The 16,897-nt window shown below is 42.0% G+C and overlaps 1 protein-coding gene across 3 annotated transcripts; it reads left to right on the top strand.

Annotated features, from left to right (window-relative positions):
* Positions 1–7,376: 7,376 nt before the first annotated feature.
* Positions 7,377–9,321, top strand: LOC134377190 (serum amyloid A-1 protein-like). Of its 3 annotated transcripts, none has more exons than XM_063095806.1 (3): positions 7,377–7,421; positions 8,601–8,779; positions 9,270–9,321. In XM_063095806.1, the coding sequence occupies exons 1-3, from the start codon at positions 7,377–7,379 to the stop codon at positions 9,319–9,321; spliced, it is 276 nt and encodes a 91-aa protein (XP_062951876.1). The 3 variants fall into 3 exon arrangements, with proteins under 3 accessions (XP_062951876.1, XP_062951874.1, XP_062951875.1); XM_063095804.1 differs by having other exon boundaries at positions 9,183–9,321; XM_063095805.1 differs by having other exon boundaries at positions 7,377–7,461; positions 8,641–8,779; positions 9,183–9,321.
* Positions 9,322–16,897: the final 7,576 nt, after the last annotated feature.

Genomic DNA, 16,897 nt, shown 5'->3' with positions numbered 1-16,897 from the left:
TCTGCTCAAAACCGTCCAGAGGATCCCAGTGTCACTCTTAGTCAAAGACAAAGCCCTTTCAATGATTTCAAACTCTATACAAACTATCCCACCCCATTACCACTTCCATTTCCTTGCCAACCTATCTCCTCTAGCTTGCTTTGCTCAGCTACACAGGTCTCCTCGCTGTTCTTCAAACATCCCCCCCCGCCCCCCGCCGGCACATCTCACCCTAGGGGCCTTGGATTAACTGTTTCTTTCATCCAGAACATTCTTTTCCAGATATTTGAATCTCAGAGCATTGAGAAGGGAGCAACCTGAGATTCCAGGATGCTGGAAGATTCAACTATATAGATATAATCACTAAGACTGGCAGTGAATATGTTGGAAAGAGGGCTGTAAGTGAACTGTGGAAATTTTCCATGGAAGTGATAGGAGTGCACAGATTTGTCAACAAATACAATAGAAAGATGATTCATCCCCAAATATTACTAATCAGATTGTTTGCATCAGAAGCATCTGGTGGGTGTTTCAAGAATGCAAATTCCTGGGCCAGAATTTTCGTGGTTCTGGTTCAAAAGTTTGGGATGGTCTTCAGGAATGTCTGTGTTGGAAAATCTCCCCATTTTGGAAATCACTTGGGCAGATAACATTGGTGAGACTGGAGAGAGGGTGGTTAAAATTTGTCATGGACTTTAGATGGGACAAGTCAAAGAGAATGGCAGGTGAAGAATAGAGAAAGGGCAAAGGGGAGCAGAGAGAATGCAGACCCCTCTTTCCCACTCCATGGTTCAGGAGCAGTTGCAGGAGTCTTCCACACTGGTGAAGATGGGAATAAAGTGGAATCAATATGGGAAAGGCAGGTTTTGAGTTTTAGTAACAGGGTAAGGAAACAGGCAAATATAAAAGGGGATTCTCACCACGGAGTCTTCTTGCCCAGGGCTCACTGGAAGGCAACACTGGAAGGGCAGTTGAGTGTAGGGAGAATTGAGACTGACCCACAGAGAAATTAGCTTCTGTGAAGTGAAAGCAGAAACAGGATGAGAGGGATAAAGGAAACAGCGATTTGGCATACTGGTCAGTGACAGCAGATTAGGATTATACATTGCTTTGAGGCTGAGCGTGGGGTGTGTGCTGTGGAAGGATGATACTGATGAGCCAGCAGAGGTATGTCCACCCTCCTCCCACCAAGCCCAAGTGGACTGTATGATAGTGATGTGGTGTCTTTCTGATCTTCTCCCAAAGACCCTGAAGTCTACTATTCACGGAAGTTCTAGAGAGAATAGAGGGACAAGGGAAGAGGGTAGGAAAAGAGGGGATAGTGAAGGCAGATAAGGTATACTCTCAACACATGATTAATATGAAAAATGTATAAATAAGAATCTAGTTTTAAAATCTGACACAGAGCTTTCAAACTTGAAAGCAATAGACCTAGTAGGCCGGGTTGTCTACTTTTTGAGATCTCTAATTACTGGAAAGAGGAATCAAGTTTTCTCCCTTGGAAAGGGTGCTTTCCCCTAGGCATGACTCTCTTTTATTCATTAAGAAAAAAAAAAATCCTCACACCTCTTTCTGATGGAGAGAACACAAATGGCTCACTCAAGGACCAGAACCACATACAACCCCTCGGCCACTGCTCTTCCTTCTCCAGTTCCTTGCCTCCGTAACATAACAAATGTTCCTTTCTGGGAACTTGTATGCACCTTGAAAAGATTAGGGGTGGTTTATGGTAATTTCAGGTTGCATGATTTAGTTTGGGAGAATGCCACCGGTCACAGCAGTCTCACCTTCTGGCAGCATAAACCTGGACTTTGTCCCCGTTCCATTTTGCCACACTTATCTCTAACAGAAAGTCCTGTTACAAAACATCAGAATCCATTTCCAGTAGAGCTTGTGACACTGAGTTCCCACCACAGATCCTAAAACCCAGCCACCTGGACATGGATGCAGCATGGCATAGAAGTTAAGAGCCAAGCCCTGGATTCAGACAGACCTAGTATGACCTCAGCTCTGCCATGCACTGGTATTGTGCAAGAGCATTTGACAATGTGATAAGCATATGTAATGTCTTAAGGGAAAGGGTACAATAGAATATGATCCCATTTTTGTTCAAAGACATGTTTCCACACTGAAACACTACCTAGGGATTTGTACATCAAATGGTGTCTGTGCTTCTAGGCAGTGGGATGTATTCATGTTATTCTGGGTTTTCAGAATTTCCTGCAATGACGTATTCACTCATTTATTCATTCATCAAGTGTTCAGTGGTGCTTTCTATACAACAGTCACAACAAGAGATATTGGGCATATGACGGTGGGGGGAACGGGCATAGCCAGATCCAGGTACACCTTTGTGAAAATGAGACTTGTAATTGGAAAAAAAATAATAATTATACATGTATAGTGAGAAATCTCACACTTATTTGATGATAAATTAGTAAGATTCCAATGAATAAATGGGAAAGGTTAAGTGTATTAAAAGTATGATGAAAGAAAAGAGAAAGCAACGTGTCGCTAATCATCCTCAGATTGTTGTCTCCTCCAAAGAACAACAATCCTGGGCACTAACATTATTGCTTATTCCCATCTTGTGCCATTAAAATAAATAAAGTAGGAATTGGCATAGCTGTCAAAGTGTCTCCAGCCACTTTACTTCCTGTCCTCCAGCCAGCGAACTGTCACTTACTGCCATTGGGAGGAAAGGAGAAAAGACTTCCCCCCGTCTCTTCCACTTAGCAAGCTCATCAACAGGAATGTAAAAGGACCTGTTAATTAAGGACTCCTAATTGTGTTTGGTGTGTGTCCTTTCTTACAAAGCCTGTACCCTTCATGAAGAGAACACTTTCCTCTCAGCTTGAAGTTTCCAACTTGCGTTCTCAGATACCAGGAAACCCAGAATTCAAACCTGCCTGCGTTTAGTTCTGTATCTCTTCCCCACAAAGGCTGTTGGCTGAGGCTTCTTGCCTATCATTTACCATCTCTAGGCTCTGGGAGAGGCAGTTTCTGCAGGGTGAACAAGACCCCAAGAAGTCAAATCATCCAAAACTCGGAATGAAAAGACGTGATTAATACCATTTCTGAATGTAACCTGGAATGGCACAAGCACCCTGATTAGATGAGCCCGGCTGTGTGTGCTCTTGTCCATGCCTGGCTTACTTTATCTTGTCCCTGCAACCTCCACTCTCCTACCTAAAATATCTCCAGTTTCAATCCAAACTCAGTAGGTCATTCTTCCTTTCTCTGCAGAGTGGTCAAGAACTTAGTGATCGCCTCCACAACAGGTTCCATTATGTTCTAGAGCTCTTGGTCACTCAAGTGCAAATACCTCCTTTTTTCTTGTCTTTTACACATTTCTGCCCCCAACCTACCACTCCAAAATGACCACCTGGATAGCAGCACTCTCTAAGCCCTCCATTACCTGCCTGCATCCATCCTGGCACAATTCATTTCTACCATTTCCCCAATGTGTTCCATCACTGTTTATGTTCCTCTTTCCCTGGTGCCTGCCCCACACCTCGTGCCATAGTCCTGTCACCCTGGTGCCACAGAGCGCAGGCTGCCCTGCTTGTCTTGGGGCAGGTAGGGTGAGATCTGATGCCCATCAAGTGTTCACCTCCTCTGCTAGATTTTTCATGAACTGTTAATCCTTTCCCAGATGTGGTCCAATGTCATTTAAAAGTTCTCAGTGACATGGTGGGGTGCAGTACACAAACTTCTCCATGCGCCCCTATTGCCAATCATGGTGCTAAGAGTTTTACATGAAGTTGTTTCTTTCAGGTCCAGAGTAAGGAGAATCTTCAGTAGGACCATGCAGCCCTACTTCTCTGGTGCCTATTTTGGACATAACTGCTGTTGCTAACAATTCTCAGTTCTTCCTGAACCCTGTGAGACACCCTCTTCCCCAAAGACCGAGATAGGAGTCACACAAGTCACCCACTTGTAGTAAAGCCCTCTTGGCTCATTTTTTTTTTAATCAAGTAACTATTCATCCATAAAGAATGGATTTGTTGCATTCCTAAAAAATATTCTATTGGAAATTTTTGATTAACATTTCATTGAATTTATTAGTTTATTTTGGGAGAATTGATATTTTTACCAAACTAAATCATCCTCTCCATGAATATGACATATATTCCGGTGGCCATTTTTTTTTATCCCTTAACAGACTTTAAAATATTCTCTGTAAAGGTTTGTACTTTTTTAAGGTTATTTCCTACAGAGTGAATTTTTGGGTATTATTTTGTGTTGTATGTTATAACCATTTAGAATTGTTGAAGAGAGATGTGATCAATTTTTAAAAATTTACCTTGAATAATGCAGTCTCGCTGAATTCTCTTAGTAGTTCTAATAGTTTGCCATTTGATTTTTTTTTTTTTTTTTTTGTCTTTTTCGTGACCGGCACTCAGCCAGTGAGTGCACCGGACATTCCTATATAGGATCCGAACCCGGGGCGGGAACGTTGCCACGCTCCCAGCACTGCACTCTCCCGAGTGCGCCACGGGCTCGGCCCATTGCCATTTGATTTTAATGGGCTTTCTATGTAAAAGTTTGTGTCATCTTGAAATAATGATAGTATCATTCCTTGTCTTTCACTTTTTACCCTCCTCTTGTTTCTTGTCTTTAACCTCGGCCAAGTCTTCCAGGAGTTTTCAAAACTGTAGCAGAAACACAGGCCATCCTTGTCTCATTCTTGGCCTTCTTGAAAATGCACCTGATGTTTCATTACCCATGATGTTTGCTGTAGAACAATGGTTCCCAAACTTTTTAGTCTCAGGATCCCACCTCTTAAAAATTATTCCGGACTTCGAATAACTTTTATTTATAGAGAATCTATTTATCAATATTTAACATATTGTCAAGGAGAACACTTAAACATTTATAAAGTCTTTTAAAAGCCATAATAAATCGATTACATGTTAACATAAGTATTTTTATGACAAATAACTGTTTTCCAAAACAAAAAAATTACTAAGAAAAGTAGTACAGTTTTACATTTTAGAAAATTTTTTAATGCTGGGATTAATAGAAGATGCCTGGATTGTCATCTGATTCTGCATTCAATCTATTACCATACATTTTTAAATTGGAAGTATTGAAGAAAATTCAGTCTAACACAGATACATAGTTGAAAAGGGGGAGAGTGTTTTAATAGAATTAATAAATAATGTGACTATTCTTTGATACTACACCAAAACTTAACAAGTGGTAGTTTCTTAAAGGCCAGTGGCAATGTGAAAATCTGATACCATATCAATGCACTTTTCTCACCTTGTACACTCAAGAGAAAATGAGAATGAAAATAGAATAATATCTTAGTATTATTATAACAATAATTTTGAGCTGGCAGTCCCTCTGAAAGGGCCTTGGGAGTCTCTAGAATACAGTTTGAGAAATGTCACTTTAGATTATTGGTTTTTAGTCTTAATCAAGTCAAAAGTTTCTCTTCTTATTTTGTTTTACACTTTTCTTTATCATTAGTAGATGTCGACAAAAGGCATTTTCTGCATCTATTAAAATTAATATGTAACTCTTTCTATCAATTATTGAAACAGTTAATTGCAAAGATATACTTTACTGATATTAAACTGTTCTTGAATCCCTGAAATATACCTTATTTGATCATGCCAGATTGTTATTCCCTATACCCCATCAAAGTCATTTAGCTTTTCGCTGTGGGCCCTTTCTCTCTGAGAATGTCAACTACCTTGTCTAGAATGTGAGTGAGTATGTGCAGACCAGTCCTAGCTCATATCACTCTCAATGGGTTTCAGGTGGTGGATGTAGTGTTGTTGGTGGTGGTGGTGGTAGGGGTGCCATCCAGAACACAATCAACAATACCACTGTCCAGAGTAGAGCCTCTCATTTGCTGATTCCAGGCCATTTGCCACTCCTTTATCTCAGCCCTGGCCTTGCCCCTGACCTATACAAGAAGTTCTTTTGGGTTACTGTAAATGTGAAGATGGACAAGAGAGGAAGAAGCCAGAAGGAGCTCAAGTGTCTGCCAACCTCTGTCCATATCCTGGCATGACCCCTGCTGAGCCTTCTCTCACCCCCATGATCCTCCAGAAGCCTCTGCAGAGCTAGTCTGACTTGCTAATATTTCTGACAGACATTCACACTCTCACCCCAGGTTAATACAGCAGATCAATAGCTCTGCTCACCATTCCACTGAGTGGGACCTATCATTTCCCCATTGTGGCTGCCAATGAATGTATCCTACAACACTCTCACTCTCACAATGTAGATCTCCAGGACTGGGTTGAGGAAGCAGAAAGTCCCCTTCACTACATTGCCCCCAACTCAGAAGCAAGCTTAGATAATACATATCCTAATCAACTAAGCCCGCTGAGTGGGGCTTTTCTGTGTCCTAGAGTTGAGAGGTCAGTATATCCCAACAGAGTTGTGGAGATTTGGTGGACTAGCCGGTCAGTTTTGAAGCTGAGAGACATTACACATGAACTCAAAGGGAGTTCCTCCCTGACACATCAACCGTTTGGCCCAGCAGAGACCCTCCTGAGGAAATGACCTGTGAAGCAAGGTCCTGGCCTGAAGACTCGTCCTCCATCCACACCTACCAGCAGCCCTGGCCCCGCCATCATGGCTCACAGCCTTCCTCTCCCAGCCTCAGCTCCCCCAGCCCTGATAAGCTGAGCCGAGCTCCTGACTGACGGCTGCCAAGGCAGAGCAAACCTACCTTGTTTCCTCAGGTTGCACAATTGGGACAGTGACCTGTGGGTGAAGAAAAGAATGGTTTCCAGTAAGTTTTCTTTTGCAGTTTTCTAGGGACATGACCTGCAGGGACTTTCCCCAGGCACCAAGTCTGGCTTTTCTGCCCTCCCCAAGATGCCAGTAGGGAAGTCTCAGTATAAGCCTTCCCTGGCAGGCAGGGACAAGTAGCTCTGCTCCAACAGAAATCAGGTGAGGAACTACTCCAAGGAGTGATTAAAAAAAAAAAAAAAAAAAAAAAAAAAACTTACTTGTTTTCTCTTTCCCAATGATATTTGGGAAAGATTTATTCCCCCAAATTTCCTTTAAAAACAATTATCCTGTTTAGTATTAATCCGTGTGAGGTCTGCTCTGGACAGAGGGAATGCAGGGCAGAGGGTGGTTAGTGCATTTCAGGCTACTTTAGGGAGTGACAATCTGGTCCTAACCCCCCTCTTCCTCATTGTTGCCTCCTTGGTATCCTATACATAGTTTTCGGTTCAGGGCTGGTGGGTGCAGAATTGAGTACTGGTGGCTCTGACTGAGGTCCTACTGGAAGGTTTCCTCGATGAACTGCTGAAAGTCTGATAAGAACCAAGGGAGATAACCAGGTTCCCTTTTATGTCTAAATCCCAAGAGGATGTGCCAATCTTGTCCATGTCTCCCAGACTTTCCACTCTCATTTCAGCAGGATGAAGCTTCTCACAGGCCTGATTTTCTGCTCCTTGGTCCTGGGAGCCCAGGGCTTGCTTTCAATCCTTGATTTGGCTGGTCAAGGTAAGGCTGATGGATGATGAGCACTAAGGTTCACTGTGAGTACTCTTAAGGATTGGAGCCACTCTCTTAGGTTTTGTTGCCCTATGTGGAGGAATGTGCCAGGTGTTTTGGGAGCTTTTCTTTAAACAGACAATACAGCAGGAGGCAGAGCACAGGTTTGAGCCCAGGTGCCCACGAGGATGCAGCCCTTACAGGTAGACGTGTGTGCTCACCACTTCCTAAAGCTCCATGTTATCAGTCTTGGAGTCAGCATGAGGACATTAAATACTACCCATGACGACCACCCCCTCCCTCCACCTCAACAGATCATCTGGGAAAATTGGCCAGGGGTGTGGCCTGAGTATTGGGACTTTCAGTATCTCCACAGGTGAGCAGAATGTGCAGCCACGAATGAGAATCCCAGCTCTAGCACTTCCTCAGCAACTCTCAGCATCAGTCCAGCCTATTTAGAAAGTTCTTAGGGACACCTAATGGTCAGAGGCTCTCAAGTCACAACTATGTGCACTCAGTCTGAGAGAATACTTTTATCTTAGGCATCAGGGCACAGTGCTGTATCTTTTCAGCCTTTCTAAGAATCTGTCTTCTATGTCACCACCTCACTCCTGTAAGGTCCTGGATCTTATCATATGTAGGTTAATTGTATAACAGTGATTCTTGACCAGGGGAAATGTGGTGGCCCAGGGGACATTTGGCAATGTCTGCGTATGTTCTTGGTTGTCGCACCGAGGGAATGTGCTGCCAGCATCCAGTGGGTAGAGACTAGGGATACTGGTAAACATCCTACAATGCTCAGGACATTCCAGAACAGCAAAGAATTATCTGGCCCGATATTTCAGTAATGGTGTAGTTGTCAAATCCCATTCTCTAGGGATACCTCCTTTCTCTCCTTTAAACGTATAACATAGAGCCCTACTTAGCTCATAGCACCACAGTGGCCAGACAACCAGATGCAGCAGAGGTGTGCCCGTTTAAATGACTCTCATTAGAGTTACCTGAAGAAGCCAAATAGGATAAGGAATGTCCTTCTCACCCCATGGTATCCAAGAGTGTCATGATCACAGGCTGCAGTCTTGAAGTCAGTCGAAGATGTTTTATTCATTGGTTCCTCTCTAAAGTTTTGTCAGAGTCTCTGTGTTTAGATGGTATCACTTTTGCCTTTTCCTTTCCTCTCCTTTCCAGGGGCTTGGGACATGTGGAGCACCTGCTCTGACATGAGGGAAGCCAATTACACAAATTCAGATAAATACTTCTATGCTCGGGGGAACTACGATGCTGCCCAGCGGGGACCTGGGGGCGAATGGGCTGCTAGAGTGATCAGGTAACGCAGATTCTTTGGGATGCCAAGGACGGGTGAGCAGATCTTCACTGCCTGGGACAGTCAGAAGGGGACAAGCTTCCTTGCAGAGCAGTGTCCTGTAGAGGCGGTGGCCCCTTACCCCCTTCCCAATCTCCCTCTCTTTGCTTGCTGTGGGGTCTGAGTGGCTGGTGGGAATGAGTGATTCTCAACCCCTCCTCTCTGGGTGCTGTTCTTCTTCCAGAATAAGGGAGACTATCCTGGGCTGAGTAGGGCTGTGCCCAGGCAGGGTCAGTGTTTTAGCCCCTCTGCCCTTGGTCTTCCTGGGCTCCTCTCAGAGTCGTCCCCTGGAAAGGGGAGAGTTGGGGGAATGGACTGTTGCTCATCAGCCCGGTGATTTATCTCTTTCCTATGTCCTTAATTACAGCGATGCGAGAGAGAGTATTCAGAGAGCCACAGGCCACGGAGCAGAGGATTCATTGGCTGACCAGGCTGCCTACGAATGGGGCCGGAGTGGCAAAGACCCCAATCACTTCAGACCTGCCGGCCTGCCTGATAAGTACTGAGCTTCCTCTTCCCTCTGCTCTTACATCACCCGACTGTGATCACTGAGGTGATGGACACGGAGTTACTGAGTTCTGTGTGCAGAGATGCTGGTAGAGGGCACACAAGAAGTGTCTAATAAATGCTTGAGAGATTGAAATTGTTGAAGTTATGTCATTCTTTGTGGTGAGCACTGGCTGTTTTGTACAAAGGGGTAATCAATGAACACCAACGTGGAGGTGGAGCCTGGCCTGTGGTGTGTGTTGGAGTGTAGGGGAGACAATCTCACAGTCACACAGTGCGGACACCTGCAGCGTCCCATCCCAGAATCAGACCTGCTCCTCTCTCCAGGACCATCTGGTTACTTTGTTGCTATTTCCAGGCCCTTTCATATCCAGGCTTTCTCACTCCCTGTCAGCTGTGTTCTGTCACCTTCTCTGCCCCACAGGGTCTTAATTCCTCTATTGTCACTGTCTCTGGGGCAGGCAGTGCAGACATGGGAGGATTGCACCATGGAATTCTGTCCCACAAGCTGCCAACCTAACCTTCTGCCTCTTTCTCAGCAAGACCTACAGATCCAGTTATTAACAAATTTCTGTCCATTTCATCTAAGAAATGCCTTCAAAAATATCTTCCCTTTAGTCTTTTTTTATTGCCTTATATCAAGCCTAAACGAAGATGTAATGCCACCCCTCTCATGAATGTTCCCTGACAGCTTCTGCACTTTAATTGGATCAAAATAGTGGAAGTGCTTGCAGTAAGAGAGAGCAGGATAGAAAAGACCCCTTTCATCTCTCAGTGTCCAGTCAGGAGGAGGCAGAAGCTAGGCAGCAATTTGAAAAGGGAATTTTTTTTTTTTAACTTGGAGAAGGTTTTATTTTCAGGAGACCTTAATCAACAGGGCATGCATATTTTAGTTCATGTAAACACAAAGCATTTCCTCTTGAAGATACATTTTGTAACTCTTCCCTCCAATTTCCACTCTGGAAATGAAAGAAGAAGAGTCTGGATGAAATAAGTAGGGTGTGGAAGAAAAAGCTATTTGGAAGAAGGCCCATAAAGGGGAAATTTTAATGCAAAAAATTATTAACTGGTAACAGAATTAACTATTAAGGGTAAAGATTACAGGAAGATGTAAATTTTTAAATGGGCCCCTTACGAGGCTGAGATTTAGATCTTCTTGGAAAATCTGTAGCCCATGGGATAGCAGGTAAAGTTTGCTGGGTGTCACAAACCAGAGCTGACAATCAAGAATTCCATTGAGACACCAATGAAACTAGGCAGGAAGCTGCCCAGAGTGTAGCTGAATTCTGGGAGTGCAGCTGGGTTTCTTCAAACTCACTTGGAAGATGCTCACGTGGGGCAGGAGGTAGGATGCTGCTGATCTCCCTGGGAAGCCAGCTGTGGAAGGGGCAGCGCTCTGGACTGAATGTATCCCACCCAATTCACATCCTGAAGCCTTGATTTCCAATGTGGCTATATTGAGAGTAGGGAAGTATTTACCGTTAAAGGAGGTCATAAGACTGAAGCCCTGAACTGACAGCCCTTATAAGAAGAGACACCAGAGATCTCATTTTCTCTTTCTCCCTCACATGAGGACAAAGTGAGAAGGTGGCCATCTGCAAACCTGGAAGAAAACCTTCAACAGGATCCAAATTGACTTACACCTTGATCTTGAACTTCCCAGCCTCCAGAACTATAAGAAATAAATTTTTGTGTTTAAGCCACCCAGTTAGTGGTATTTTGTTAGGTAGCCAGAGAGGACTAAAAAGAGTGGGGTGGTATTGAACACCTTGGAAATCCAGTTGAGGTGCCACAAAACTCTCAGAAAATTGCCCTGGCCTTGAGATGCCACTGAAACTCTCTGGGGTGAGTGCCACTGGGCATCCTGCACAAGAGAAGAGCACCACAGGAGCCAGAAGGGAGCAAAGCACACAGGACCAGGAAGAGAAGTCTTTCTTCCCTGCGTGTCCCTCCAGCGCCCTCTATGGACAAAGATTAACATTGAGCCCAGCCTGCACAGGAGAAATGTTACAGGGTTCAGCTCCAGTATCACAAACAGGGCAACGAAGGGTAAATGTGGTGCTCAAAGTAAGGAAATTGATAACTGGCACACCCCTTTTCTCTGAAGAAGGAATTGAGGAGGACTCTTAAGGGGGCAAGATTAATGATAAAATTATATATACAGGGAAAAGACAAATTTATTTCTCAAGGAGCAAGGAAAAGCATGACTATAAAATAAAGCTAGTCACAACAGAAATTTGCTTACAGTTCCTAGCATAAGGTACTAATAGAAGTGGAAGTAGAGGAGGTTTGGGAGGTTTGAGGCTGTGACTCAAAGAAGTGAGTCTCTGCTATAACAAGGCATGAGGAAGGCACATAAGATGAAGGAGACAGTGGAGGCAGACGGGCTGGTGAGAGCAGATTCAACGCACTGCTGAGATGAGGGTGCAGTGTGGGAAAGTCTGAATAGACTGCAACTTGTATAAAGGCTGTAATGCTGATATTAGGAAGTTCACGATTAGATTTTGGTCAAAAATATAGTCATGTGCCACATAATGATGCTTCTGTCAATGATGCAACGGTGTTCCCATAACATTATAATGAAGCTGAAAAATTCCTATTGCCTAATGCCGTCATAGTTGTCATAATGGTGTAGTGCAATTACTTAATTTTTTTTATAAATCTAGCATGGCCAAAGTATGCAGTGTTTATGAAGTCTACAGCAATGTGCAGTTCTGTCCCAGGTTTTCACAATCACTTACTACTGACTCACTCAGGGCAACTTCTAGTTTTGCAAGCTCCACTCACGTTAAGTACCCTATACAGGCATACCATTTTTTAAAATCTTTTATCCCATCTTTTCTACATTTAGGTACACAGATGCTTATTGTATTACAATTGCCTACAGTATTCAGTGCAGTTACAAGGTGTACAGGTTTGTAGCCTAGAAGCAATACGCTATCCCATATAACCCTAGGTATGTGGTAGGCTTATCATCTATGTCTGTAGATGTACTCCTCAAGATGTATCCCCGTCATTAATTGACTCATGACTGTATTAAAGTCATTTTGGGAGGGCAAAGGAGGGAATTTCACTTACTAAAGAACCAGATCATTCCACTTCTTGGTATCTTTAGCCTAGAAAAAAAAAATCAGTTTTCTCCAAAGAAGATGCTTGGTTTACTCAGGAATGTATCATTTACAGAGTTACACTTAATCCCTAAGCTGTAACACACCAAGACATTTAAAATTAATTACCGTGTTTTCCTCAGCAAGAAATAACATGCCTGCAGCTCTTCCTTGTTAGAAAGTTTCTGAGAGGGAAACTGACTCTCTCTCTGCAATAGATAATTTTATCTGCCAACTTGAGTGGGCCATGGGGTGCCCAGATTAAACATTGTTCCTGGATGTGTCTGTGAGGGTGTTTCTAGATAAGATTACATGTAAACAGGTAAACTCAGTAAAGTAGATTGCCCTCCTCAATGGTTGGACATCACCCAATCTGTTGAGGGTCTGAAGAGAATAAAAGGCAGAGGAAGGAGGAATTCACCCCTTTTGATCCTGCTTCACTGCTTGAGCTGAGGCATGTGCTCTCATCTTCTCCTGCCCTCCATCTGGGATTTGCATCATGGGCCCTCTAGTTCTCAGGCCTTTGGACTCAGACTGAATTACACCATTGGCTCTTCTGGGTCTCCAGCTGGCATATGACAGGTTGTGGGACTTTTCAACCTCTATAATCAAGTGAGCCAATCCCTTAAAACACACACACACATGTGCACATACACACACATATATGTATATGACAGAGAGAGAGTCTTAGTTCACTGTTGTGTTGCTATAACAGAATACCTGAGATTGGACAATATAAAAGGAAAGAGGTTTATGGCTCATGATTCTGGGGTAGCTGCATTGAGTGTAGACCTCCGGTTGCTTCCACTCATGGTGGACAGCAGAAGGGCAGCCAGCATGTGCAAGGAGATCACATAGCAAAAGAGAAAACAAAAGGGGCAGCGGTGTCACAGACTCTTTTTAACAACCTGGTATTGTGAGAACTAATTCATTTCCATAAGAGCTCACTCACTCCCCATGGTGGGCATTCATCTATTCCTAAGGGATCTGCCCCCATAATCCAAACACCTCCCACTAGGCCACACCTCCCAACACTGTCATATTAGGGATCAAATTTCAGCATGAATTTTGGAGAGCCAATCATATCCAAACCCTATATCCCACTGGTAGTGTTTCTCTATAGAACTTTAACTAATACAATAACCAATATTTTCAGGTTTATCTCTTATGACTTCAACTTATTTGCATCATGATACAATCAGATTGACCTACTTGTCATTTTTAAGCATATCATAAAATTAGGAAATATACAAAACATTCAGAAATGTTCTTCAATGTATTCATCCAGCAAATATTTGATAAATACCTATTGTGACCCAAGCATTGTTTCAGGGGATGGAGATTCAGTGTAAACAACAACAACTAACAAACCATGGCCTTTGGAGCTTGTGCTCAAGGGCCTGGAGGAGCTCCCTTAGAATATGAATGGAGACTGAAAGAGGTCTGAAGGCTTAGCACAGGGGTCTCCATCCATCAGAAGTCTGGAGGAGAAGCTGGATCCAGCCTAACAGACTGAGAAGGAGCAGCCGTTGGAGAAGCAGGAAAACTAGGAAAGAATGCTGTTCCAGAATCCCAAGTGATGGAGTTATTGATAAGTAGTGTCAGACTGCCCAGCAGTTGAGAAATTCACCTTTGGATTAGCAACATAGAGTCATGGACTGTCTCATCAAGGGGAAGTGTGGCCTGGAGAAGTAGGTGAAGTCAGTGTCAGAGAACAGCAGGTGTTGTGATAGGACCCTTGGACACCCCAGATGTCAACTGAAACACCACCACAGACACAGAGATAGTTAAGACAGGTGGGTGGGCAACAAATTATTCTATAAACAATCAACAGCATTTTGGGGTACAAAAGTAGCAGTTAGAAAAAGCAATAGAAAATGAACCCCACTACTTCCCGAAAACAAGGGTAATGAGAGCAATTAATACATTGAATTAATGACAGCAATTAATACACTGAATAAAGCCTCAGTAAGTACAGCAGTGTAATACTGATCCATATTTAGAGAAAAACTGGTCAGTGGAACAAAAGCCTCAGAGTTATAGCCAAATGCATATGAGAATTTAGTATATGATATAGGTTGTAAGTCAAAGTAGTAAGTAAAAGATGGACTTTTCTATATTTGGGAAAATTTGGTGGACATCTAAAATAATATAAAATTGGAAACACTATATATATCAGGTTAGGTGAAATTCTAAGTGTACTAAATATTTATAAATAATGAAAATATTGTTATTAATAATAAACTGGACAAACCATGGAAAATTCTTTTGTAGTTCAAACTGAGGAAAGCCTTTCAAACTATAGCACCAAAGTCACTAAAGAAAAGATTCTAAGACAAGAACATAAAGTGTGTTTTTGGCATAATCAAAAATCATATTCACCATAATCAAAAGATAAATAACAGGCTGGAAAAATTATTTGTAACTCATATCTTAAATAATGTGCTAATTATCCCTATAAAAAATGTTCTGGCAAAATAATTTAAAAAGCACAAGCCAAGAAGAAAAGGGCTATTTTGATATGAACATATGAATTCACCATTCCTAGGAAATACAAATGGTTCTCAAACATACAGAAAGATGTAAAATGAAACTCATTAAGAGAAATGAGGTTTTCCAAATTTCATAGTAGTAAATAATTTACAGAATCATAACAATAATGAGTTGTGAAGCTGAAATTTTTCTAAATGCCAATAACAGTAATAGAAATAATAATAACAGAATATAATAATAATAATAGAAATCAAACAACCATGCTAAAGTAGAGACAGAATTATCTTCTGTTTTTACCTACAGAAATGATCTTGTAAGGTCATTGTCATATGGAGAGATAATCAAAGAAAACTTAGCACAAATTATATTATAAAAACATTGTAGAAGTATATCAGGTTGTTTGTTAATAAAAACATTTGGATATTTTTCTGGCTTTTGTGATGTTTGTGGTACTTGTCAACTATTTAAAATTTGTAATTTGTGTGATATTTTTCCCATTATAAATAAATATTTTTTATTGTAACTGATTTAATATTTGTAATTTTGTACTGTTTTTCCTAAAGCAGGCTCCTGGAATTGCATAATTCAGTCCTCACAAAACCTGGGTCTGCCACAGCTCGTAAAACATGTTCATAATTATTTGAACCTACGACCCAACTGCATCTTATAACACAGATTGTTTTTTGCCCAGTTTCAATAGATGTTAAAATTTCCAGAAATGTTATTACTGTGTAAATTAGAACTTTGCTTTGGTAGAAATTTTACCACCAAATTTTACTATCCATTGATGATTTTGAAAAGCCACATCCCTAATGGTACCACACCTATATCAGTCTGTGACCATTGGGGTCACAGTGATTTTAGGTATATGTGCAAACAAGAGATGCCTTCATTATGTCTTCTAATATAGTAGCGCCTGAACATTTAAAGTATTACATTTATTTAAAATTAATTTAATTTCTCCTTCATTTCTGTTAGGCATTTTATTTATATTTTTGAACTTACATGTGGCCGTAACTTATATCATCTACAAATTTCATTTCATTAAATTAAAGTGGGTATTGTAAAATATTTAAGGGGGAAGTGTGGGGTGTGAGGTTGAGAACCATTGAACTAATTAGAAGCAGGGCTTTTGAGGTCTGGCCCTACTTCTTGAATGCTCTCTCTGGGTGTGGGGTACAAAGAGCCTCTTTGTCCTCAGCTGTGGGCAACAGGAAAAAAGTATGACTCAACAGTCTGCTTTTCAAACTTGGTGTAAATGGGGCCCTCCCACAATCATCTAATTTTCTGTATCTTTATGAAATTTCTTACTATGGGAAAGAAAATCCAGGTTCACTCTCAGAGAAGAGCATGCTTTGTTTACACATAAATTTATTATTTATGGAGCCCTTTCAAACCATGCTGTTTAGAACATATTATGCAAAACCTTCAGTCAATGACCCACTTGTACCTTTTCGGAAAGGGCTGGGGGAATTTATGGTAACTCCAGGCTGGGCCCAGTGTGCCTTGTTCCCACATCATCTGACCTGGGGGAGCACTGCAATGCATGACAATCTTCATTTACTTCCATGTAGGGCTGGACTTGGTGCTGTCCAAATAGTTGTCATGCTTCTCTCTAACATGGAGTCATTTAAAAACCTCAACCTATTTACCTTTCCAGTAAAGATGCTTGCAAAACTCATTCATCCATTCTATTCATTTATTGAGGGCCTCTTTATTGAACTCCTAGTATGTGGCAGAAACTGTTCTAGGCCCTGGGAATACAGCATAGCAGGGAACAAGACAAATAAGACCAGCGTGCCCATGGAGCTGACATTCCACTGGGAGAGTTATTATTAAGTTGGTAAATATTTAAGATAATTGAATTACACTATTTTTTACATCTACTTGTTTATATGCTATACCACTGCCAAGTTCAGCTGGCAGCTCTATAGCATATGGCTGAGAATCCAAACCCTCAGTCCTAACCCACATG

The sequence above is a fragment of the Cynocephalus volans genome, chromosome 4, assembly GCF_027409185.1.
Source record: "Cynocephalus volans isolate mCynVol1 chromosome 4, mCynVol1.pri, whole genome shotgun sequence".
NCBI lineage: Eukaryota > Metazoa > Chordata > Mammalia > Dermoptera > Cynocephalidae > Cynocephalus > Cynocephalus volans.
The sequence above is the reverse complement of the archived record's forward strand: the minus strand, read 5'-3'. Positions and strand labels throughout refer to the sequence as shown.